This window comes from Carettochelys insculpta, chromosome 6 (genome assembly GCF_033958435.1).
Source record: "Carettochelys insculpta isolate YL-2023 chromosome 6, ASM3395843v1, whole genome shotgun sequence".
Classification (NCBI taxonomy): Eukaryota; Metazoa; Chordata; order Testudines; family Carettochelyidae; genus Carettochelys; species Carettochelys insculpta.
In genome coordinates, this window is record NC_134142.1 from 107,085,072 (window position 1) to 107,112,096 (window position 27,025).

Here is a 27,025-nt window from a genome sequence, read left to right on the forward strand (position 1 = left end):
TCTCTCTTCTTTGGTATCAGAGACCTAGAACATGCTGCTGTAGAGATCTCCAGAAATCCACTATGTGCTGAAGGTGCCATGCCTCGAGTATACTCTGAGCCCAACAGCTCAGAGAAAGGGCAAAGTGCCACCTCCATAAAGATACCCAGGTCTTGCTGCTCTATTTGTTAGAGCAAGGTTTGAACCCTCTACAAATGTGACACTTGTCACTGATGTGGGATTCCCCAAACATTTTTGCACAGACGTTGCTCTGGCACATAATCAGCAGGACCTGAATGCCAGAAAGCAAGGCATGGCCTCCAGTAGGGCTCACTACTTAGAATCAAATTTGGGCCATAAAAAATCCAAAAACCGAACTTGACACTAACCATTCAGCATATCTAACTAACTACTAAACAGATTATATGCAAAGAGTGAGGGAAACAAATGTGGTAGCAAGACGGGAAGTACTCCAAGAACTGTCACTGGTTCTTGTAGCATAAGGAGGAGAGAGACAGAAGCAGATTTGTCCTCTTATACCTGCAAGGAGTGGCATGTGATGATGAAGAGAGTGTTTAAGTCACACCAGATGGGAAAAAGATCTGACAACTATAGTAACAGAGAGAAAGCCATGCTAGTCTATATACTATCAAAACAAAAAAGCAGTCAAGTAGCACTTTAAAGACTAATAAATTATTTTGTTAGTCTTTAAAGTGCTACTTGACTGTTTTTTTGTTCTGACAACTATGTGAGACTCACAAACTCATACAGTGGTGGACATGTGCAATCACTCGAAGCAGAAGTTCTAGATTCTTTGGTTAAACACTTGACATTCACCATTCAAGGAGCCCCTGCTAGTGGTGGCACAGCACAAAACCACGAACTGTTCTGCAATTAAGAAGAGGAAATGGATTTAAACCCAGGAGAAAGATGATCTTTAAATAGTGAGTGTTGAAGGGGAATTTTTATAAAAAATTATAGACTGCAAAATAAAATATACTTGGCCTAAGCCTTTAAATTGGTGGAACCAGAACACAGCATATGAATATCTATATATATGATTTCCTGCCTGCATAGAAATTAATATACCAGGTAATAAACTTCTTAAGAAGAATAGAGCTTTGTATTTGGAAAAAGCAAAATGGATGCACCATATAGACCAACACTGAAACACACAGCAGGTCCTCAAAACCTTCAACAATTTAAGTACCAAAATCCTAAAACCCATAGCCACAGTCAATAGACTCACACAAAGTAACAAACACTATCCATGTATTGTTACCTGCTTAAAACTCAAGAGTTAAATCCTTGCTCAACTGAAGTCAATGACAAGACCCCCATTGTTTTCAATGATCAGAATTACACTAACTTCCCAATCAAATTTGACATTTTCTTGTGTATTTTATGCAATATTTTATGTTTAAGCAAAGTATGAATTAACAATGCTATGAATTCGGGGGGGAAAAAAAGGAACGAAATGAATGAACAAATAACCTATGTTTTTTACCTTTCCTTGACAGCTTGGAGGGAGACCAAAGGAGAGGGTGAACGAAATGACAATGGAATACTGAATGGGAGAAAAGTCTCATTCCGATCAGTCTCAACCACCACAGAAGCATGAGATACGTTGTCTAACAAACGGAATTGAAATAATAAAATTATGAAACAATGACTTGACAATGAAACATATAATCCAATTCTGGCCCATGCTTTCCTTTAACTGGGGAACTGTACTTTTATGTGGCCTGAACTTTGTTTTCTTTTTTACATGCAGGATCTTTTGTGGATTTTTAATACAAGAATGGGGGACTGGGGATAGCATAAGTTAGGGAATAGCAATAGGTACACTTAGTCCTTGGGATCAAGGACAATCTAAACATTACTTTACACCTAGTATTTGGTTTATTAATCAGTGGGATATTTATTTGGTAAGAGGCAACTAACAAATAAGTGGCAACTACCAGGAGAACAGTGGATGGCTGACTGCCTTCTGTATAGGGATGTCTGACCTCTCCTAAGACAATAGCAATGCCATTTTCAGCAGATAAGATGGCTCTAAAAGTCAACAAATGGTGTTACACTGCTTGGAAATGAACTTTTTGTTCACTATGTAGAAAAGTAGCAATTTAAAAACTAATAGCTACTTTTATTAATGGGAAGAGATTAAACAATTCCAATGCAGAATAGAAAACAGAATTCATTAAGATTTGTTTCTTAGAAAATTGCCTAAAGAAACAAATGAAGCTCATGTGCACCAAGTAACAGAAGCATCAAGGACTTTTATAGTTTTAAGTAACTAGTCACTTTATGATGACTGACTGAGCAGCAATAGGAAAGCCCTAAGTCTCTTCAATTGAGAATTTTACTTTCTGAAATACATTGAGATGGTACAACCACAAGTAAAGATGTATGAACAAATGTCACAAATGACAAGCATACAGTTCATGATCACAAAATATGCATTTATTTTTAGTACAAAACTACCTAACAACAGATTAAATACTAGCTTTTAAATCTTTATTTTTTCCACTCTGACACACATCGTGAGGAAAACCACCAAACCCCTGGCAAAAATTTTTGTTGCACTATGAAATTTTAGGTCCTGACACTACCAGAGTCACTAACAAGAGAAGCTAAAGAACCCATCTGACATATTTTCACAGACTTTGGTATAATCGGCCTTGATTTTTCGGGGAAAAAAGAGAGTAGCAATAGAGCTGAATTCTTCACGTTCCCTCTTGACTAACTGGGAGGGTAGGAGAGGGATCCATGCAAGATCAGGGAGATCACAAAGGGCACCATCCAGGGTTGCCTCTGATTTTTACCACCCATGGGTGGAATAAATGTTGTTGTTTGAGCTAAAGCATGTGCAGGTGTACACCACCAGTAGAAACACATGCTAGCTGCTATGGATAATCAGCTGGGTGGCACTTGAATCCCTCCGGCATAGCCACTCAAGTGCTTAGCTTACAGGGAACCCTGGCACCATTGCTTCCTGCAGGATACTTCCACTCTGCAGGGGATAGCAGGCTGACTCCTTGATGAGAAAGGAGTTTTTGCTCTCTGGCCCTGCTTAATTTTTAGGTCACCAGCTCTATAGAGGTCAGGAGAAAGACTCCACACCTCCTCCTCGCCAGGAGCTCAAAATTGGGTGGATGAGGCGGAAGCAGTTAAATATTTCATAGTAGTGGACCTTCAGGTTGGCCTCATCCAGCTCTTCTGGTGCCTCTGAAGAGACAGCACACTATTAAAAAATACCCAATCCTCTCCCTGCAGCCCCAGGGTGTATTGTTAGCAGAAGCCCAAGAGCATCTCCATGTCTGCAGGCTAGCCCACTGGTTTAACTTCCTCTTTCAACATGACAAGCATTACCACAGAAAGGAGCTACTAAGAACAGTATGTTATTTCAGAAAGGAGAAAGCACACTTCCCCATAAAAAGGTCTAACTTTTGTCCCAAAACAGGTATTAGCTAGAGGAGGAAAAGAACAAAGCTGATGGGGTGGAATAATAGGGTTACTATTTTAAAAGGTTGCATCCCCCCTACAATAACGAATCCCTTCCAGAAATATTCACAAAAGAAACCCTATAACAAAGTTTAAAGCTCTTGACCCACACCTACCAGCTCTCTGGAAACAATGTAGCCTGGCCCAACTAAAAATAGGCTCAGACCAAAAAAAAGCAGCAAGCTGGTGGGCAGAGGCTGGATTAACACTGACATAGCGTAGTCTGTCATTAGACTAAAATAGCTGAGTTACCTACAAAAAATGGAAACCTTGAATGAAATCCTGGCTCCACTGAAGGAAAATGGGAGTTTTGTAATTTACTTTGAGTTGGGATCTCTGCCATAAAGTTACAGTACAAGGCCTCACTAGAAGAGGCCACAGAAGTGCTGACTGTAGATTTACAGCAGGTTGAACCTCTCTCATCCAGCACCCTCGGGACCTGACCAGTGCCAAACAAGAGAATGTGCTGAAACATGGGAGGTCAATATTGTCTAGCAGCATTACCAATGCTTACAGTGCTTACCGGGCTCTTAGAAGATACTTAGGGGTTAATTAAACCTAACTAGCAGCACAGAACACTGACAGCAGGACTGGTGGATGTACATAAACTTCATGGGATCACAGGAAACTTGGCCACACCCAGGATAAGTGGTTGGCTGGCGGACTAAAATCATGCCAGATTATAGATGTTGCTGGACAAGAGTTCTGGATTAGAGAGGTTCAACTTGTACTACCAAACAATTTATGGAGTTCAAACAGGGATCTCTAAATGGTGGAAGATAAATGGAATTTACAACCATAAAGAGTTTTGATGCTGTTTTAAACATAGACACCATATCATCATCTACTTGCTGAACACAAAGCACGCAACTAAAATGCATATTTCATGGCAAGCCATTACCAAGTTCCACCTGCTCTTCTTCCTGGTGTACGGTAAACTCTTTAAGTCTCTCATCTTCTGATAGTGTTTGGCTGTTTAGGGAACAAGAATCCTCATCTGACTGACTGCCTCTTCGACTAATAACACGATAAATTCCAGAGTCTAAGACACTGAAACTTTCCTGTGGGCAAATAATAAAGTCACATGAGCCACAAAATATCCTCTCTTATTAAACTACACTGAGAATTCAGTGCACCATCAGAGCTTCCAATCTGAAATTTTGGAAATACAGTAGGGTCTCAACATTCACAAAGGTTATGTGTTCAGAACCCTTGTGAATGTTGATTTTCGTGAACGTGGGAGCAGCAGCTGCAGGTGCTCCCTCGCTTGGGGCCCTGGGGAAGAAGTGGCCGCTGGCGCTCCCTTGCCCAGGGCCCCGGGGAAGCAGCGGATGTCTGCACTCTGGCCCCAAAGCCCTGGGGAAGCTGTGGTGGTCACCAGTGCTCCTGGCCTGAGAGCAGCGAGGCCACTTGCAAATAATTGAATTCGTGAATGTGGCACTCGCAAATGTCAAAACCCTACTGTAATAACATTTATGCTGGAAAAGCATTCTGATATATGGAGAAGCATACACCACACTGTATATTTAAAAAGAAACTGAAGTAAGATATAAAATGAAACTTTTATAAGAAGAGTAACTACAAAAAACCTGCAAGTCTGGTGGGCTGAGCACAAGTTGAGGAACTAAGAACTGCAGTTTTAATGTCATCTCTCACAAAAGCCACACAATCTTGGGTATGTTGCATCCTCTCTGCACTTGTCTATAAAGGGAGTTTTGGTTACGGTATAATTGCAGTTAGCTGATTCTTAAACAACTGGCTAGCTAATGATTGTAAATGCAGTTATAAACGCTCATAAAAACTTGCTCCAAGACATGTTTTTCTCTGGCCATAGCTCAGGTCAAGCTGTACATTTCTGCATCTCTACAACTTGACAACGTTGCAGGATGTTGTGAGAATAATTAATTGTCCAAAGTGCACTGAAGATGAAAATAACTATGTTAAGTATGCAACAATTTCTTCCTTTTCACAAAATACTAACATTAAGATTGACACTCAATCACCCACCTGAGTAAGACAGCACTAGATGCTTTTGCAAGTAAGGTTAAAGCCAATTTTTAGAACCGAGTAAAAGTCTTTATCCCTAAATGAGGTCACATTTCCACACAAATCTACATTTTCTGAAGAATGCAACAGCACTCTAAAATATAAATTTAGAAGAGAAACACTGGCAAATAAGAATTGTTGTGGGTCAGAACAGAATTAAGGAGCCCTAGATGAACATGAAATCTGTCTAATGATACTCTTAACACATCTACAAAACTATATAATTAACATTCAAGTTTCTACCCAAATTAGTCTAGTTAGTAATAGACACCCTAAGTATCCTGCTGTGTAGTTGCAGCTATGTTGATCTCAAGGTATGAAAGAGACAAGATCTATGAGGTAATACCTTTTATTGGATCAGCTCCTGTCAGTGGAAAGTAGAAGGTTTTGACTTTGAATTATGTAGAGCTCTGACAGTATGATTACCAACCCTCCCACTTTTGCCAGGAGTCTTCTGAAACCATACCCTATCTCCCAGAAACTACTTCAGTTTTTGGTTGCTAAGATTCTAGTGTGATAACAGAGCTAAAGCAAGCTCCCATATCTCCCTTGTGTGCGGCCCTTCTGGAAGGAGCTGGCACCATCCCTGCGGCCCCTACTGGGGGCAAGAAGTCTTTGTCACTGGTCCTGGCCTGTGCCCCAACTCTACAGCTCCCACTTGCCTCGAATTGTGGACAGTGAGAGCTGCGGAGGCAGTGCATGCAGGCATCTTTTTGCAGAGACCTCTCTGCCCCCCTGCTTACCCTTGGAGCCACTGCCAGAGGGTATACTAGTCACTTTTGGGAGCTGCCTGAGATAAACACTGACCCCTGCCTCCCTCCCACACTCCAAATCCTTGCCCCAGCCAGGAGTTCACACCCCTCACCCAAACTTCCTCCCAGAACCAGATTCCTTACCCTTTCCTGAACCCAACCCCCTGCCCCAGTATGGTGAAATTCAGTGTGGGTGGGGTAGAGAGCGCACAAGCAATGGACAGAGTAGGGAACAGAGTAAGCAGGGGTGGGGCCTCAGGGATGGGCAGGACAGACATGAAGCCAAATGGAAGGGGCAAAGCAAGGGTCTGTGTTTGCAGGATTAGACATTTAGCCATCCTATCTTATGCAGAACTGGAGAAGGAAATGAGTGCATGACCTAAATACAAAGTTGAGACAAGACTGTTAAACATACAGGGTAATGCATGTTGTATTCAGCCACTGGAAAAGAAACAGACACGATAGAGTTAGACTGTTATGCATAAAGGATTTGAAGCGGACAATTAAAGGCATCAGGGAGAAGGTATTACAGATTGCTGTAAAGGACTGTAAAACCAGGGTTCCTCTTGAGTTCATGTTTTTGGCGTCTAGAAGAGCTATTAATTTAAGCTCCCATGCTCTTCTTTTGAAGGTATTGTGGCATTTGAGGACAAGAATTTAAAGAACAAATACAGAGTGAATGTTTTGTGAGGAACTATATGATATACCCAGCATGGGTTCCATTGTGCGGTAGAGTAGGGTGTAACAGGAAACTTAAATTCATTACTTTGGTGGACAACATAATCCACACACCCAACAAGAATACTGCTTTTCTGGCTCCATGCAACAATTTAGTATACAGTAAGGTCTCAGAGTATGCGAGAGTTCTGTTCCACGCACCCTTGTGTAACCCGGATTTCGCGCAATTTTGGGTCTGGCTTTTTCCCTGGAAGAACCCATGTTCTGCAGCCAGGGAAGCAGAGGAAAGGTAAGTCCTGGGGTGGGGGGGGCAGGTGGGGAGGGGCCATGGGAGGTTGGGGTGGGTTACGGCTGCAGGTGGGAGGGAGTAGCGTTAAGTTGGAGCTGTGTGTGGGGTGGTGAGTCAGAGCCCTTTTCAGGCGGTGACCTGGGAAGCGGCTGGAGGTTGAAGCGGAGCCAGAGCCAGGAGCAGGTGGTGAGACGGCGGGGTGTGTGGGTGGGTGTGTGTGGGTGTGAATTCGGGGTGGGGTTTGTGATGGGGTTCAGGGGTCCCCATGCACTGCACCCCATCCGCTGGCAGGAGTGACTCTCACTCGGCAGGCACAACAGGAGGTTTATTAGGCAACAGATGCCCAGTTTCTCACAGAAGCGTCAGTACAGCAGTCAGAGACAGTCATTCCAACCCATCCTGGGGAGAAAAGCCCGAGGGGTGCAGCTTTTCCCCTCCTCAGGCTGGCTGCCTTCCAGCTTCCTCTCCCCTTAGCTTCTAACTGCCGCCCCTGATTCAAAACCAGCTCAGCTCCTCCCTCCTCTTTGTTCAGGGCTCAGGTGTTACCTGCCAGCCTAGGTTGTAGCCCCAGGGTCATCCTTAGCCACTGGGAGCTGCTCTGCTTGTCTCCCACATCCAGCCTGAGTCTCACACATGCACTCCCTCCACTCCATCACAGGGTTGAATTGGAGCTGCGCGTGGGAGTTTAAACTGGGGCAGGGAGTGGAGGGTGAAGTGGAGCCACTTTCAAGGGGTGGTGAGCCAGAGCCAGAGGTGGGGGTGGCAGGTGAGCTAGAGCTGCTCCATGGGCGGTGAGCTGGGCCGTGGTGGCGGGTTGAGCTGGAGCCAGAGCCGGGCGTGGGTGGTGAAGCGGCAGGGGAGTTGAATGGGGACTGCGGGGCTTGAACCAGAGCTACACACGGGGGTTTGAATTGGAGCCACGTGGGGGGTTTAAACTTGGGCAGGGGATGGGGGGTGAACTGGAGCCACGTGCGAGGGGTGATGCGCCAGAAGCAGGGGTGGGTGGTGAGCAGAGTTGAGGAAGAGGGCTGAGCCTGGGCCATGCAGAGCCAGTGGGGTTGAGCCAGGGCCGGGGGAGCGAGTTAAGAGCAACTGGAAATTGCACTACAGAGTTTACAATAGGAAGTGAGGTCAGACGCATAACAGCGGGGTCGTGTACTCTGAGACCTTCCTGTACACCCTGCTCCTTGCTGTTACTATTAAATGCCCACTTCAAACCCCTTATAGGTAACAGCCTAACCTTCAACTGCCCATTTCTTTTCAAGTGGCCTCCTACAACGTGAGTTATCCCATATGTTCAACAATGTCTCAAATTGTATTTAGGTAAGACACTCTGATTTCCTCCCCAAAACCTATATAAAGCTCCATATAGATTACTTGTACCTTTCAACTACAGAAGATGGTCCAGTAAGCAAGGTTACCTCCCACATCTTGTCATTCTAAATATTAACCACTATCAGTGGAGAACAGCAAATAAGATAAGCTTTTTTCTAATTTGCAGAGTAAACGATGGTGACACTGAGCCAGTGGCTGTTAATCAACCAGCAGGGCTGGCTAATCCAAAAATCAACCTTGAAGGACATATTAAATAGTTCTGAAATGGTAAACAGGACTATTCTTTTATATACTTAAGAAAGCCATACTTAACAGATCAGAGGTCTTGAAATATAAACCTGTATTACTAGATAATAAGAAGCAAATACAAACTGTATTTTTCTGTTTACCTATATCTTAAGAACAGTGATTCCCAACCCAGGGTCCAGGGACTGCTAGGGGTCTACAAGAGTATTACAGGGGCTCCATAAAAAATAACAATTATCACAAAAATAAGTTTTAAATAAATTGCAATGTTACAACCTATTATTTTTAAATTACATATCTTCCAAAAATATTATTAATTGCTGTCCACAAATGTAACTTACGGCACTGTTGTGTGACGAAACAATTGTTAACCACACAATCAACTTTGATGGGGGTCTACACTAGTGAAAAGGTTGGAGTAGAAGTTTAACAATGGGATCTAATTAGCTCATAAATACTGAACTTTGGTTCTTGTCTGTAATGTTTCATTCCTATGTTCTATCAATTCCGAGATCAAAAACGAATATTAACATTTAGATGGGACTTGTGATATATCATCATTGTCCTTAATTCCTTCTGAATTTTGTATTACACTACCTATGAACAGTTTCAATAGCTAACTGTGATATGCTAATCAATGCAATTAATTTATCTCCGTAGAAATAGAAAATAGATGTTCACCTTCAAAGCAACAATATATGCTACTCACTCTTAATCCAGGGAAGACCTCTGATGTGATCGTTTGCTGTCAAAGAGTTTCATCTGCTGAGCCTCAGCCATAAAGCGCTAGGGCCTGATCATTTACTATCTCAGATCTACTTGAACTTTGACAGGGAAGTTCAAGTCACAAAACTGAGGTGTCCAGGTGTACCTTGGATTATTTCTGCAAATTCTGATGAAAGAATTTGAACAAATGCTACACACTGACTGCCTATTGCACTATAACCTATTGAACTGATTCAGGAAGGAATTTTACAAATCAGCATCCTCACCATCTCTACTATGAAACTGATCTAAGAACAAATACTAATATCTATATATAATGCTTGTTAACCACAATAACTATTTTCTTTTTTAATAAATCATAGATTTGTTAATAAGAATTCATTGTAAGCATGTGTTTGAGTAAGATCTGAAACAATCACTGAGCTGATGAGTAGCCTGTCTGATCCCTTGGGACTGGCAGAACTTTTTCATGGTGAATAAGTTTTTATGTAATCCTCACCATACAGATATAGCTGTCTGGGTGGGAGCCAAAGGCTTTATTGATTAAAGGGAACCAGTAAGTCACTACACAAATCATTTTGTTACTGGCTTAGGGAACCTAATTACTCACTACTAGAGTAAGTGATCAGTTTGGGGGATTTTCCAGCCTATTCTTTGTAGTTTGCCCTGATTGAGCACTCTCAGCATTGTTCCTTCAGCAACCACAGCCACTGATGGCAACAGCTTATACAAAATGAGGAACAACTCAACTAGGAAAAAAATTCAGCTTCATATGCACCCACATGTGATGAAATACTGCTCCGTCTGCTGCTGCATGCAGAATCTAAAGGTTCCAGCTTTGAAATCAATTCTTCCAGTTGGCTAATGACATCACTTTGGGTTGAGAGGTCCAGCTGGGACTTCAGGTGCTCTAGTTTGTCTAGAGGCAAAATTTTTCTTGCCTAACAATAAAAAAAAGAAAGTGATTTATTAATAATTTAAACACTCATCTGACACATAACAGACTAGTTTTAATTTATTACCCAGATAGGCTAAGTTTTCTAATAAAGGAGTCCTGGCTGATGAGCTCTACAGTTGCATTTCAGCAGGACTAAAAGCTCCAAAATCCAAAATGTGGAGTTTTCTAGGATTCGGAGAAAGGGACTCAGCTGAACAGATGCATTAGAGAGGTGGAAAAAGGTCCTAACTTACTTTGCAGGAAGTAATAGAGTTCTGGAAGAGACAGCAGACTCTGGCAGCAAGACTCCAGAAACCTCTTCTCAGCAGACGTTCTACACAACGTTCCACTAGCAGAAGAGAGAAGTGCGAGACTTTCCCATTTGTATGCAGACAGAACAACTCATTTCTGCACACTGCTATATCCTGGATATCTGTATAAAATAGATGAGTAGGAAGTTTTTAGGGGCAAATGTACTAACAATATTCCTTTCCATTTCTGGGTAAACTTGCAAATAAGAGACAAGATGGCTAAGATCAGGTTTTTGTTTTTTTTTTTAATTGGACTGACATCTCTTTTGGACCAATATAACATAGGACAGATTTAACAAGAACGCTGAGTAAATGCCCCAGACCTGAAGAAGAGCTCTGTTTAAGCTCCAGAGCTTCTCTCTCTCACTAACCAGGATTGGTCCAAAAACGACACTACATTAGCCACTTTGTGTTTCTAGTATCCTAGGAATGACATGGCCAGAGCCACACTGGAAGTACAGGTTGAATCTCTCTCACCCTACAACCATGGGACCTGTCTGGTGCTGAATGACAGAATGTGCGAGACCACAGGAGGTCAATATTGTCTAGCACATTACCAACACTTCCTCTACTTCCTGAGCTCATAGAAGACATTTAAAGGCTAAATTACAGCTAAACAAACAGCACAGAACACTGAGAGCCAAGTGGCTGTAAACTTTATGGGACCACAGAAAGCTTGGCCACACACACAATAAATGGTCATCTGACTATCTGAAATCATTCCAGATTACAGATGTTGCCAGAGGAGAGGGTTCTGGATTAGAGGGGCTGAACCTCAATCTGCCTACCAAAACTATGACAAAATTTCCATTCCTCAAATATACGAGTAGAATATGGGATAACCTTAGCTGTCACTATGTGAGTATATAATTATTGAATACAATTAAAATCTAAACCTCCTTTGACCTTTGCCAAGTTACTGAAAATAAATATGTAATAGATTATTTTGTTTTTAAATTGGAAAAAATGTGTACATAGAGACTATCAAGTACAATGACAGATCTCATTATTTGATAAGTTGCCTGCTAAGGATTTAATTCATTCATTTTTAAATTAAAGCAGTTATCTGCTAAACAGTCATTATTTTAAAGAAAAAAGTCACACTAATATACAAGAAGCATTAAATGTACAATTGCTCATTAACAGCTGCATTTTGAAATGTTATCAAAAAGTGCAGTTAAATACTTTTACAACAGTTCTAGGACCAAGAGAGTAACCATGTATGCATCTATCATTCATTAGTCCATCTGGGTAACATGGCACTAGTCCAAACTGAACAATGTAAATATAACTTAAAAGAACACTACAAAAAAAATCTCATCATCATTTGGGGTCAGCTCCACACCAAACATTTTTTTGAAAGATAATAAAATGCAGTAGGGAAAAGCAAGAAAAAGAAACCACAATATTTGTGATGTTTTACTGAATCACGTTTGGGCATCTGCGATTCACCACACTGTTCCAACCAATTTTATTTCACAAGCACCTGAACAGGTAATTTGTAAAGATTAGTTTTCAAAAGTTTTGTTTTTAGTAATATTCAAAAATTTGCCATGTAAACTGGTTAATTAGAAAGATTTTAATGAATATTATTTAACACCTAATGAAAATGGAAATTGGTTTGCTATACTGCAAGTACATGACTTGAGAGAGTCAAAATATAATGAAAAATTAAGCAAAAACCCAAGTTCCTTAAAGTTCACCTTTTACTTCACTCCAAAGTAAAACTTGAACGTTCTGAGGAATGAAGATATAAATTCCTTTTTCTGTCCACGTCATAACACAATGCTCACTGCAAGCAAAGAAAAAGTATTAAAACTTTGTTTCAAAAACTTTTAATGTGCTCATTTGAGAAATGAACTCTCTTGCCAGAGTGCTCCATTTAAAAGAATGCTTACGTAAGCTATGATTATTTTTATTTGGAGAACAAGACAAGATTTGAACCCTTAGACACAGTCTCCTGTCCCTACACCTCTATTTTCCATAGTCTTTAACCCAGCCTGCATAAAGATAATTCAGGTAGTAAGATTATTTTGTAGATGATACAAATAAAACAAACATTCAAACAAAAAGAATTTTTAGAAACTGAGTTTTGCAGAAGGTTTGAAGATTTATATGAAACTGTGAATCCATAAAATTGCTTTCAATAGAAAATGGTAAAAGTTGGAGCACATTTATATTTGGTTTATCAAACCTGGAAACTAAAAGAAAAAGTTGTTAGGATTTTGAAACTACTCTAGATATCAGGTTTTTATTTGTTATTAATTATTCTATTAAAAAAGTTATATTTTCCATAGGTATCAACTATACAGGAAGTATTGCTGAGAACACACTACTCCTACTCCTACTCCTGCTCCAACCTAACCCATTCCAAAGAGAGTCAAATTTGTCATCAGCCAGTAGTAAGTTAATAGCTATCCATTTAGTAATGGTTTGTTTGTTTGGGGGGGGTAATAGGGGAGAAAACAGGGTTACAAGGAATTGGAGCATGGGAACAAGAGGATAATTAAAATCAACACTATTGTTCATGGGCTTCACAGAATGTTAATCTGAACAGGTATGATGAAAGCTACCACAGAGACAATATCGTTAGCAGAACACAGTGCTGGTAAATATTTACCTCAAATACAGCAGTTTTGGGAAAGACAAAGACTGGGAAGAATAGTCAGAAGTTTTATACTGAGGATCCATCCTATAAAACATATAATATCTAAATGGAAATTGACAATAATTCATTCTAATTACAAAACACATCTCGTTAGCAAAATATTTAAGCACTCAGTCCTCTAAACATTTACGCATATGCTTAATTTTAACCATATATCTAGTCCCACTAAAGAGAGATTTATTAAAGTTAAACATATGGGTGTATTTGTAATATTCAGGCTCTCGTTATTTGTGTCACTTAATATTTATTGGCAAAAGGTCTACTATTACTGAAGTGGAATAGTTAGGAATTTCAATATTTAATAAAGTCACAATCTGACTATTACAATTTGTCTCTAGAGTTAGTATAGGGTTCATGGATTAGCGTAAGTCTTTAAACTAACACCAGTTATTATTTTCAATGGCATTTTAAATGGTTATGAGCATGGAAATAAGATGTCACCATAAACAGCTAAAAGACTGATGTTTCAAAACAGTAAACTGCAATTTACAAGGCCCAAGACCTCTGGTTGCCTCAATAGAAATAATTAAAATAATTTACAGTAAAGGTGAGAAGACAGTTAAATTTTTTCCATCAAAAACATTTTAAAAAACACAAATACAGAATTATTCTATTAAAAAGTATAGTTATATTTTCCATAAGTATCAAGTATACAAAAACAGTACTGCTGAGAAAGCCACGAGCCTTACCCCAAGCTACCCATTCCAAAAAGAGTCAAATATGTTATCAGCCAGTAGTGAGTTAAGAGCTTTCCATTTAGTAATAGTTATTTCAGAGCATCCAAAGGCAACACTCTTTTTTATAATTTTAAACTGCATGTCACCTATGAAATATGAACTCAAAGTCAAACTGTGAATTCACTTTTGGAGTCAAACGAGATGACCATTTTCTACTCCTATATTGAAATGAAAGTTAAAAACTGACTATGGAATAAAGAAATCAACTCTTAAAGCACACATCCACAGAGCTACTGGCAATATGAATATATATAATAAAAAAACAACTTCAAATTAAAATGGAAAGCACTGCATGAGTCACTATTTAAGAATTAACTTTTCTTGTTGTTCAGAAGCTAATTTCCAGTGTGCACCCCCCTGCCCCTTTAAAACAACCCAAACCTCAGAAGCAAGTGGGTGGGCAAGTCTATGGTATAAGAACAGCTGAATGAATATTTCTGAGAATTGTGAAAAGACAACTGTAGGCTTCATGACAAGCCTAAGTGTTTATTCCAGATCTGACTTGTTGTCACTGTTCTTGTGACTCTCAAAGAGCAGTTTTCACAGACAATGTCACATGATGAAACCATAACTAAATTTACCACTAACCACCATCAATACTGCTACCTTAGAGTAATAACTGGGAGGGGAGGTGATGACAGCAGCTGTTTGAACTGATGAGTACTTAGCACCTCTCCTTCAAAGTTCACCTCCCACATCCTTGATCCAGGACGTGCACAATATATTAATGGTTGCTGGCTCCCACAACTCTTTCCAACAGGGAAAAAACAGGCGCCATATTCTCCATCTCTTTCTTTGTTACCAATTTTCCAGAATTTTTCTCTGGGGGGGAAAAAGAACATACATTTAGTCAATTAAAACAAAACAGATTATTTTCTAGAAGACTGTATCCATCAAAGGAACATTCCTAAACCTAAGCTTCCAAATATCTTAGTTTGTATTTAATATGGTAAAATTTGTACATTAAACCAAAATATCTGATAATTGTAAGCGAGATGAGATAGTTACAATTTAACAAAAACTAAACCTGTTTGCTTGATAAATGCCAGTTTTGCATCATTTTCATATTTATATTCTATGAAAACACATGCATTATTTTTATTAGCAATCAAAGTAATTTCTCTGTAATTTACCCAGTCAGTTGTGTCTATCTAACTAGGGGCTACAGAACAAAACTGGTATTTTCCCTGCTATCGCTGTTTAACTCAAAATTTAATGGTGTCCCTTAAATTACATGTGCAAGGTAAGCACTAAACACTGTTCTGAAGAACTGTAAACTAGGGGTAAAGCTATAATTTAATTTTAAAACTATGACCCAAACCCTAAGATCAGACAAAACAAAGTTAATACTATCAAAATAACACTGCAAATGCAAGACATCTAGTCTACAATATATCAATAAGTCTACACAATAATGAGTATATATGACCAGCTTAATGGTAACAATTCCAAATGATGAAGTTCATGAATGATGAATATAATTGCTAAAGAAGAATGATCTTTCAGCTGATCCATTTGAATGTTTCCAGTTTCAACAGACGTCTTGATATTTTTACAGTTAATGTACAACTTACCTCTCAGTATCACACAAGTAGGAGCGAGTAAGTGAAGAAATAAGCAGTCTTCCATCCAAATAATCAAGCTGAACTACACGGGAATCAACAGTGGTTATGGTCTGAACTGGAAACATCACAAAAGCAGCTGCTGCCTAAAGGAACAAACACATACTGGGCTTAGGTCAATGTGGATAATATCACATTGCAACTCTAACTTTTTTCCTGTAATTGCTAAGTGCTGCACTTTAAGGTAAAAAAAATGGCAGACTTCAAGCTGGTTATGACTGTTCCTGTTAACTAAACCCTCAGTATCCAACAATGTACACCACTCCTTCTTCCCCTACAAAACGAGGCCCTGGATTTGAGAATGTTTATGCATGTGACTAGCCCTACAAACAAACATCATATATTCAGTTATTCACATACATTTGTGCAATATGCAATAATGTTTTACAATTTTTTCTCCCTATTAATGTATGCTTAGACTATATTAATTGTTGTATGTCATAATCCACCCTGAATTCTCTCTCTGTATTAATGTGCCATTAATACACATTTTCTTTGGAGCTAGCAATTGTTTCCCTTAAGGAATAAGTTATCTGCTAAATTTACTTAGCTTCAAATTTAAATAAGCTATGTATGCCAGCAAGTACCATTACTCTGTAATATAGCGTCTAACTATTAATCATTATTCTCACATAGATAACTTGCATGGACAGAAGTATACGTCAAGTAGCATACACAGACACTCACAACCACACTAATGCTCTGAACTAGTCAAAACACAAGCGCAAAGCTTGTTAAAATTTTCTACTGTAGAGAAGCTACAGCCTATTCGAAGCTTTGGACATTATTTACCTTCAATGGCCAGCTAACATTTTGGAGAAAGCATGTTGGCGTCTTGACAACCCTTCAGTGTACACATTACATATTGCAGAGACATTGTCTCCCCTTGTCCTCCAATTAATCCATTAAAACCATAAAAGAACCAAGCTGGCATACCTGATATTTCAAAAATAAAACCAGCAGATTTTTTTCCCCCTTGTATTAAAGGCTTTCAGGCCTTCTTTACAGGTTATACTTCATCCATTAGAAATAAGGTTAGAGGTTTGTCATAGCAGGAAAAGTCACCGATAGCATAATCTTCCCATTTCTCCATGACTTCTTTCCTTTTTACATCCATGACTCCCCCCACACCTCTGCTGCAGAGCTGGAGCTCCCTGCTCTGAGTGTTGCACACAGGCATATGGGATTGCAGCAACACTCAGACGGGGTCTGCCCCTCTTTCAAGATGAAGTGGTAGCTGGGCTCAATCTAAGCAACACTGCAATGCTGCACATGTGGTTGCAATGGCCAGAGGGGGGAGCTGGGCCCAGGCCCAACCCCACAGGATGCAGGTGCTGCTGTCTGTGCCTAAGCCGAGTGTAGGTTGCGCTTGCTCTGAAGCCCCCTCTCTTCCCTTGCTAGTATTAGGGCTGTGGTGCCAGAGTAGAAAGGGTTGCTGCAGACGGTTGGGGCTGTCAGGAACCTCAGTTGTCAGGGCATACGTCAGAGCTGTTCCCCATTCTCACACGCCAAGTGCAGAAAGTGGGGACCCACAAAATCCTTAAAAATACTTTGCTTTTAGAGGCTCCACTTAAAAAAAGCTCCCCGAGGTCACAGATTCACTGACTTGGGGGATGCTGCCACCACATGAAGAGAACCCCCTCTTTAAAGCCCAGGAAGACACAGCTATCTCCCTGTGGTGTAACCCCAAGCTTTTCCCTTCCTTAGGGCATAGATTGGAAACAAAGAGAAGAAATTACGATGTATTTGACAGCTGACCTTTTGCTCTAGACATGCAAATACACAGACACTCCTCTTGGACACAAATCAAATCACTGCCTTAAAGTAATTTATTCACAAAACGAACAAATGAAAAAATACCAAGAAAGTAAATAAGCATACTTGGTTGCTTGATATAATAAAAGCAACTCAAAACATTAAGGTTAGAGCACAGAGAATTATTTCCCTGGGATTCAGCTTGGAAGTTACAGAGTATAGGGGAATAATCAACCAGCCTGAGAAGTACCACGTCAAACCCAAAATAAAAATAACCTGATCGTGTCTAACTAAACATTTCTCTTCTACTTATATACCTATGCTCTGATTGTCATGTGGCCAGAATGATCACTGGCTTCATCAGCATATCGGTCTTTCACTGCTCCAGTCGCAGAACAGAGACCCTTCAGCATGGAATTGTTTCAATTCAAAAAGAATTCCTCTTTCCCACCAGTGGCTCGTCTGGCTGCTTGCTGCAGAGAACCCCTTTCTCTGGGTTTCACTCTTTACAGACATTCGTTCATAAGAGTATGTCTTGTAAAGAGTAAAAATCTCTCACTGAAGTTAAAGTCATAGGCTTAGAAAATGCCCCATGATTTGATATATAATATCCTAACAAATCAGAAGCCCTAATTTCATAGTAAAAAAAGATGGAAGCAAGTTTTTTGGAAGTTCCTTGCATATTTAAGGCTGAATGCATTTTCCACATCTGACATGATGTGAACCTCAAAACATGAACTTCCACTTTATTAAAATTTTCAATCCCAGTTTTGCTCTTTTTTGCAATTGTTCTGGTAGCATGTACAATTGCGACATGAGTTGGTACTTGGCTTATGTGACACTTACGAATTCTGAGTCATGTTATAAAATTACACAATCAGAAGTTGAACCAAACATTTGTATCAGTAGCTTTAAACAACAAAAAAATAGTTCAGTGATCCTGACTAGTCACTAAAATGAACAGAACTCAAGTTATTACTGAATTAATTTCCATATGCTGATTTTACTTTAAAAAAAAAAAAAAAAAAAAGACATTCAGTGTGTCTGTCTCTTGGAATCTCCACTCATTTGAAAAGAAAATGAATAACATTTTACCTTCCCTTGTTTGGATGTGTTAATCTTGATAGCAGACACTTTTCCCACATGATCTCCTACAAAAACTCGAAGTGTAGCCATATCCCAACAAAGGGCTGTGACTTTTTTGCCCTTGTGCTCTGTGGAAACATAAATCCGCTCTGGCTTCCCACGACGCTCCTGATTGAGTTCCCAGACCACGACAAGGCCCTGACTGTAATAATTAGAAGATTTATATTTTTAAAAAGAACTGGTCTTTTGAAGATGACCATTATATATACCAACAGTAAAGAAGCGCTGCTTGCAGGAAAGAGGCAAGGTAAACACAGAATACATTTTAATACAATAGGTTGTACGTTTGAATGGTGGGCTTATGAAAAGTATAAGACTGACTTCTGTAAATCAAAGTGCTATGTCAATGGCTCTCAAACTTTCGGGCTCATGGCTCACCCTGCTCAACCAAAACCTTCCTGTGGACCACCAGCCAACAATCCATGATGACAAAATGCCTTTGTTTATCTCTAAATACGTTCAATTCTAACTTATTCATATTAGCTTACTGGAGCTATAACGTTAAGGGGGGTGTACATAACCAGTAAGAAAGAAAATATTATTAATAAAACAGATTAAAACCACTAACTGCATCATGTTAGTTTACCAAAATTTGTTTTAAACAAAACAAAAACAAAAAACATTAATTTATGTTCAAAAAAGAGGTTTCCATGTTGTCTTTATTTATGGCAGGGGTATGGAAACTTTTCTGCGTCAGGGGCCACTGAGCTGCAGAAAAATCGGTTGAGGGCCACACATGAGAGTCATCCTCAACAACCCTCACTGATGTCGCCCACAATCGATATACCTCACTCTCCAGCCCGGCAGCAGAGGTGTGGGGGTGGGGGCAGGGAGGACCAAATTTCAGGGCTTCCTCCAGGCCAAATTAACTCCTGTGGCATCCTGGGGTTAGTAAATTTTGAGAGTCACCACCCACTCTACCCCCAGCTCTGGGGTCAGGCCACAAATGAGAGGTTCAATGTGTGGGAGGGAGTTGCCAGGGAGTGGGATAAGGATGGGGGTGACAGTGGGGGGTCTGGGTGGGAGGTAGGGTGCTGGAGCATACTGGGAATGGAGGTCTGACTGGGAGGAAGGGTGTGGGAGCAACCTAAGTGTTGGATGTCTGGAAGAGTTGGAGGGTGCAGGAGAAGCCTGAGGGTAGGGTGTCTGACCAAGAGAGAAGGTACAAGAGCAAGCAAGGGTGCTGAGTCTGGCTGGTGGGAGGTTGCAGGAGCAAGGGAAGGTACGCAAGTGCACAGGAGGTGTGGGAGCTGGGTGGAAGGGGGTGCAGGAGCAGGTCTTGGGAGGGAGAGCTGGGCAGGAGGTGGGTGCAGGTACCAACTGAGGGGTGAGGAGAGCTGGGTGGGAGGGAACCCAGGATAGGGATGTTAAACATTAACTGGTTAATTGGCACAGGCTACAGCAGCACCCTGCCCGCTGAGGGCAAAAGGCTGCTCAGGCACTGCAGTGCCACTGGGGGCAGGGGTGCTCCAGCTGTGCCAATGTAGCCCCACCCACGATGACCCTGGGAGGGGGCAGCTGGGGATGCTTGCTCCACGGCCACAGATGAGAGCTGCTATGGCCTGACTGGGAGAGCTGGTGGGGGTGTGTGTTCAGGAGCTGACCATGGCTGGGAGAGGTGTGCAGGAGGGGACAGAACATGAGGGGGATGGGAGTACAGGGGCTGGCCAGTAGTGGAGTTAGGGAGGGGGGCACTTACCTGACTCTGCATGCCATGTCACTCCCAGGTATCATCCTATGCTGTTTCCATCGGACAATTCCAGCCACTGGGAGCAGCAGGGAAACCCTCCCATGAGTGGTTTCTGGCACTGCATTCCCCAAACTGGGTGTAGGTGAAGTGGCAATAATCAGAGCCAGGCCTCTTCCCTGCCACTTGCCAGATCTGGTCGATGGGGCACAGGGCTGCCCCCCATCTCCACCCGCAGTGGGAAGCTGGTGCAAGAACCTTGGGGGGAGGGAGACACTGCAGGGTTGGAGTGCCAGCATGGGCTTCCCACTGCGTAGGGAGAAGGGGACAGAGCGTTGGGCCTTGCAGCCCACCTACAAGGCAGACGACTGCAGTCTGAGAACTAGCATGCTACATTTATCCAAAAGCAGAAACAACACATACTCCCACACACTAACCTACCAATGTACATCAACCCTGACTGGGACGGTTGCTCACTCAGTCCCTGGCTTCTGTTCTGAAACCACCTGCAAATGTGCCAGTTGTGAGCTAAATAAATGTAACTGGAATTTCAATATATTACTGTTTCAGCAATCCATTATATTTTATCCAGTCAGGAAACGTATTTTCACTAGCTGGTAAAAATGTGTCAGGCTCTTGCTAAAAAGCAAATTGGCCAGCATGATTATTGTGGTATAAGCTACTTCAAAACAGCTTTCTCTGCATACAACATTCATAATAATTACTCTGCCCAGAAACTGATGCATCATTCAGGTCAATTTCTCCTTGTAGAAAAGGTCTCAAACTTTGCAAATCCACCCCAGAGAATTGCTTTCTACCCTTGGAACAGGAAAGAGAAAATTAGTTTAATGAAATCTCTCACCTGGTGGCAACAGCAACATAATCTTCATCATGCAGACAACAGGCAACTCGGGAAATGGCACCTTCCTGATGCAAGAAAGACTAGTCAAGGAATGAAGTGAGTATAGTTCTAGTGCAGTGGTAAAGTCCACTCTCATCACCACACTTACACCAATCTCACAGAGCTGGAAGGGACCTTCACAGGTCGTTGAGGCCAGTCCCCTGCCCTCACAGCAGGGCCTATCACCATCCCTGACAGATTTTTTTTTTTTAAATCTATTCGCCTCAGATCCCTAAATGGCCTAGTCAACGACTGAAGTCACAACACTGGGTTTAGAGGCCAGTGCTCAAACCACTGAGCTATTCCTTCCCGACTTAGCTATACACTGTTCTTATCCTCTACTTGTGAGCGACATGAGGTGAAAGTCAGTCTACACAGCAGTTGAAATTGCTCTTGGATTCTTTGCTTTTTTTTTTTTTAAAAGTGAAGTTACTGGTTATGAGTATCAGAGAGGTAGCCGTGTTAGCCTGTAGCTTCGAGAACAACAAGAAGTCTTATGGCACCTTGTAGACTAATGGATATTTTGGAGCATAAGCTTTCTGATGAAGCGAGTGTTTGCCCACAAAAGCATATGCTACAAACTGTTAGTCTATAAGGTGCCACAAGACTTCTTGTTGTTACTGGTTATGAAAAACGTCCAACAAACAGCCCTTGGGTAGAGTGAACATCTGTCCCTTTTTGGTCGGGACAGGCCCATATTTAAGACAACTGTCACGAAGGATTTTTTTTTAAAAAGAGCCAATTTTCCCCTATTTTCAGTTCCTGTGCTCCCTCTGCTGGCCAGACGCAGTCAATACAGCTGCAGCAGCGTTCTGTTGTGGCTGGCAGGAGACTGCTAGGCAGGCAGTAGCAAGCAGGTGGCACCATAAGGCAGGGCTCACAGGCAGACAGACCCACAAAGCTGGTAGAGGAGAGGCTGCCTCTCTCTCTCTCTGTGTGTGTGTGTGTGTGTGTGTGTGTGTGTGTGTGTGTGTGTGTGTGTGTGTGTGTGTGTGTGTGTGTGTGTGTGTGTGTGTGTGTGTGTGTGTGTGTGTGTGACCCCTCCCCATGTGCACCCTAAAGCAGCATTTGTCAATGGAGAGGAGGTGGGAGTGGAGTCTGCCTGCCCTTTCAGGCTCTGGGGCTGAAGCCCACATCCCTGGTACTCCTCTGCCTCCCACTGAAGCTGAGAACTGCAGAGCTGAATGCCCAAGTTAGTGACTCCATGCAGCTGAGGACAGGAACTTAGGGCTGAAGCCCTCATCCCCAGTGTGCCCATTTCCATAGGCTGAAGACCTGCTCCCAAGTGCACTGTTCCTCCCCATCCCCCAGGCTGGACTCACAATTCCCAGCACGGTCCTCCCCGTAGGCTGAAGCCCTGTTCCCTGCTGGCCTCCCTTTCTCCTCCCAATGAAGAGGGGAGCTGCAGGACTGAATGCCTGAGCCCTGGCAACCCGTGTCCCCTGCCCCCCAAAAATTTAATTAAAAGTGCAGGACAGACCCTCTCTCCCCGCCTCTGGCCAGCTCCCAGACCCCTTTTCTCACATAGCCAGTAAGAGCTTCAAGGGTGGGGGACCTTGCTCTGCATCTGGCAGAGGAGAACCCTCCTGACAGAGACTCTAGTTACCCTGTCCCTGCCCACATACAGTCTCTAGCTATGCCCACAGCCCCAACCTACCTCCTGCCTTCCCACAGCCCCCAGCTACCTCTTCCCTGCATCATGGACTATCTTCTGCCCCCCTACAGCCTCTAGTTTCCCCCAGCTGACACCCTGAGCTACCTCTTGGCCACATATAGCCCCAAGCTACCCTCTGCCTGTCCCCTGAGCTATCTCCTGCCTGCATCCTAAGCTACCCCTGCCTGCAGCCTGAACTAGCTGCCTATACGTACCCAGCTCCTAGCTATCCTTCCCTGAATCCTGAGCTCCCTGCACACATCCCCGAGCTAGCTCCTGCCTGCACGCAGCTCCGGCCACTCCTCTTTCCACACCCTGAGCTACCCGTCTTCAACCTGAGCTGTTTTCAGACTTTTTGAGCCAAGCCTCCCCGGCCACACCGCACCCAAGCCAGGCTGGGTGGCTTGCTGGTGGGAATGGGGTGGAGGTGGCACTGCCTCCCTGGTTCTGCCATATGGAGCTGCTGGGCCCTGCCCCAAAACAGCAGTCACACTACACCTATATCTGAGGCTCCCCTCAACCCAGACCCTCATGGCCCACCCTGCCCTGCTGGGTCCTGGAGCTTTTGAAGTATGTTGGGAGCAGGGCCTCTCACACGTCCAGAGAGGCATGGGCCACTTACAGCTTTTGAGGGCTTTCATGATAATACAAATAAAAAATAAAAAAGATACACAAAAACAAAATAAAGCTCCAAAAGAGAGTAAGATAGAATTGGAATACTTTTTTTTAAATTCAACAAATGTGTTTCTGGACTATCAAATGTCAAAAAATTAACAAGTGTCTAAATCTGAGGGCACACTTTGGGCTTGAGGTCAAGGTCAAATAGCACTTTGCCCTCCTCCCCATCCCTGATTGGCCAGGTGTCCCATATTCATCACAGAAAAATATGGTCACACTATCCTCAATACTGAAACTCTTGTGTTTATCCACTGAAGAAGAACATAAATAGTGATCATGTAAGTTACTTCCTCTAACAGTCTAGCCAACTTCTCAAATTCTGAGCTAAGGGAACTGCTCCATGGCTGACAAAGATTCGGTTTCTAGGCCCATAATTCTGTCAATTATGAGATTGTTTTGAGACTGCAAACAGCGATCCACATGGAACTGAAATTAGTTGGTGGTTTCAATTCCCCAATCACAATTAGACTGTAAACACATCTGATCTCTACTCTTTAGTATTGGATTAGAAACGGATGAACTCGCACAAAAAGCTCCATAATGAATAATACCCAATGAACACAAGTTTACTTGCCAACCTATTTTAGCATTGTGAAAAAGACAAATTTCCTATACACCCAGCATTCTATTATGCAGAACTCTCAACCAACATTTTTAAAATAAATAATTGTTAGTTATGTTTTTCGTAAGTATAGTAAGAGTAAACACAAATAAATACAGCAAATACAGTATAAGTTTACAGAGTACAATACTATTGTTGGTAAACAAAGTACTCTGCACACATTATTGTTTGATTCTTAATATCTAAGTGCGTTTTTCTTTAGCGTTATACGAAGCTAGGTGTCCCTCTCTTATCCAGAATATTTGACTATCCGGCAACCTTCTCATCCTGTGACTGCCAGATACGAAAGAAAGTTTACTGTATACCATTTGTACTGGACAGCATCCTCTAGAATATGTACTTCAACACAGCAGATCTTTCACGTTTCATATGAAATATTTGCTTACATTTTTAAAAAAGCTGTAAGTGAGATTCAAGTTTTAAGGTGTACTTTCAAAAGTAACCAAATAAAAGGAAAAGTCCTGGCATAAAATACACAAGGGTAATGAGAAAGCATAATTATATCTGAAAAAAAATGCCACCAAGTGTCTGTCTCAACGAGACTAAGAAGAGCATGTAAACTTTTGTAATAGAACTGCCTCCCAATCATTTAGTTGACAAGGACCTTTAATGATCCTATTAATCTACATCACTGTTAGAAACCAAGCCTTTCAAACAACTAAAGCCTTTATTCATCCATCATCCTCCGCTCAACAGTGAAAATGAAACAGACCATTTACACACGAACAACGCAAATATCAGAGGGACAGCTGTGTTAGTCTGTATCCACAAAAACAACAAGAAGTCTTGTGGCACCTTATAGACTAAACAGATATATTGTAGCATAAGCTTTTGCGGGCCAATATGTGTGCATCTGACTAAGTGGGTCTTGGCCCATGAAAGCTTATGCTACAATATATCTGTTTAGTCTATACGGTGCCACAGGACTTCTTGTTGTTTTTACTAATAATGCAGTAATTGCATAATTCAGCTTTCTGAAACCTAAGCCACCTCTCTTCCCATGGAGAAAATTAAATCCATTATTCCGTGTCATCAACATTCCCACGTGTTGCTAAAAGCCTTTAAAATCTTAATGTACACAACTTGCACACCTTCTCAAGCCCAAATTAGTCCTCTGTGTATGCTGCCAGCTTTGGGGAACACTGAAATTGATCTTCATAATATACTTCCTTTCCTGTCCTATATGCACTGAGTGGTGTAATACCTAACACTAATATTTACAGAACCATAACTGGTATTAGAATTAGCACCAATTGAAATAAATGAAGCAATTCACAGCTGGAGTTATTGATTCAGGTTCTCTGCAGATTCAGCTAGCTATCTCCAAAGTGGTTATGCTGACTTCACATTGTGAAGGTTTTCGTCTGACTCGTAAGGGAGAGAGACTTATTTTTAAAAAGTTAAGCTATAAATTTGGAGAACTAAGATCCTTTCAGGCAACTCCTTCATACCCCCACAAGGGAGCATCTCACAGTTTGCAAAACACTCTTTTTGCACACAACAGCATCTCTCTTCAAAAACAAGACAGAAAATTCAGCTTATTTGAATAATTCAAACAGGCTATGCATTTCTGGGACTCTCATATGAAGATACTATTTCCTCACTGCTGCAACTGAAATACTGCTCTTCCGTAAATAAGGTTTTTGTACAATTCTTAACCTTACCTTATGAGTGAGGAACAGCCTCTGTTTCCAGCCATCTTTTTGAATCAGGTTTAATCCTCCTCCTGAACTGCCCAAAGCCAGCCATTTCCGAGACACAGCTATACATGTGCACTGAAAGAATTACAACACAGGACACTGTGGCTACTTAAATAAATGTAAAGTCCACTGATAATGACATGTGATTTCTTCTGTATTTGTTAAGAAAGGAAGCTTTGACAGAGAGCTCAGTCTGTGCTTGCTGCTCATCCCCCCACCTGAGGCATGCAACAGCAAGGTCAGCTTCTCGGAGAAGTGCATTTTAAGAGGGGAGTGAATAACAAAAGCAAACAAACTCTTGAAGACTTGTCTCCTGAAAATATCTTTAGTGATAAATGACACAGAGGGGGAAAAAAACACCCTAATTCAGTTTTTCCCTGAAGTTTCTTCACATGCACTTTAATGATTGTTAGGCTATATTAAAAAAAAAAGACAAAAGTTATCTTCTTTTGATAGAGTTGCCATCATACTCAATCAGCACTGCAAACTGTTCTGTACATTTATTTATGATATTGCCCATCAGAGTAGCTTCCACTCAAATGTAACCAACATCCAGTTTCATGGGCTGAATAACAAGTGTATTTTACATCTGACTACTAACGTTTAAATTCAAATTAAGTGATTATCCTGTTAGAATCTGAGATTAAATATTGCATTTTCCTGTAACTGACTAATCTATTCTCAAATTACTTTATATTAATAAATTTGTTCCAAAAAGAAAAGCAAACAGCAAATTATTTTGACTTTAAAAATACGGACAAGGAACATTTTTAAAAAATAATGTGTAAGATCTTTCTAGTCCATTATAGACAAAAGATGAGCCATCTTTGATAGGCATCCTGTGGCTCTTAACTGTTCTTCCAACAACTACTGCTCTTGAGCATGCAGCTGACAATAGTCACACTGGACCCTAGCTGTCAGTAGCAAATACCAACTCATGATCTGCAAATTTCATGCAAACTTTAGGGTAGCGATGGGCAACCAAGGCTAGTGAGTGGGCCATGAGTGCTTCCCTTTATCTCAGTGGTTTGAGCATTAGCCTGCTAAACTCA

The 27,025-nt window shown here is 41.5% G+C and overlaps 1 protein-coding gene across 6 annotated transcripts in view; it reads right to left on the minus strand.

Annotated features, from left to right (window-relative positions):
• The window catches only part of HPS5 (HPS5 biogenesis of lysosomal organelles complex 2 subunit 2), a 49,313-nt gene that overhangs the window by 18,633 nt on the left and 3,655 nt on the right, over nt 1-27,025 (minus strand). For all 6 annotated transcript variants that reach the window (XR_012646034.1, XM_074997773.1, XM_074997768.1 and 3 more), the window contains exons 3-13: nt 25,938-26,048; nt 21,281-21,345; nt 18,681-18,873; nt 15,783-15,916; nt 14,815-15,030; nt 13,424-13,495; nt 12,507-12,595; nt 10,747-10,925; nt 10,338-10,496; nt 4,385-4,544; nt 1,487-1,610 (exon numbers count right to left, since the gene is read on the minus strand). Coding sequence is in view for 5 of the 6 variants with exons in the window: in XM_074997773.1 (XP_074853874.1) it covers nt 1,487-1,610; nt 4,385-4,544; nt 10,338-10,496; nt 10,747-10,925; nt 12,507-12,595; nt 13,424-13,495; nt 14,815-15,030; nt 15,783-15,916; nt 18,681-18,873; nt 21,281-21,345; nt 25,938-26,048 (1,502 nt within the window). In the remaining variant the exon portion in view is untranslated. The remainder of the gene's footprint in view (nt 1-1,486; nt 1,611-4,384; nt 4,545-10,337; nt 10,497-10,746; nt 10,926-12,506; nt 12,596-13,423; nt 13,496-14,814; nt 15,031-15,782; nt 15,917-18,680; nt 18,874-21,280; nt 21,346-25,937; nt 26,049-27,025) is intronic.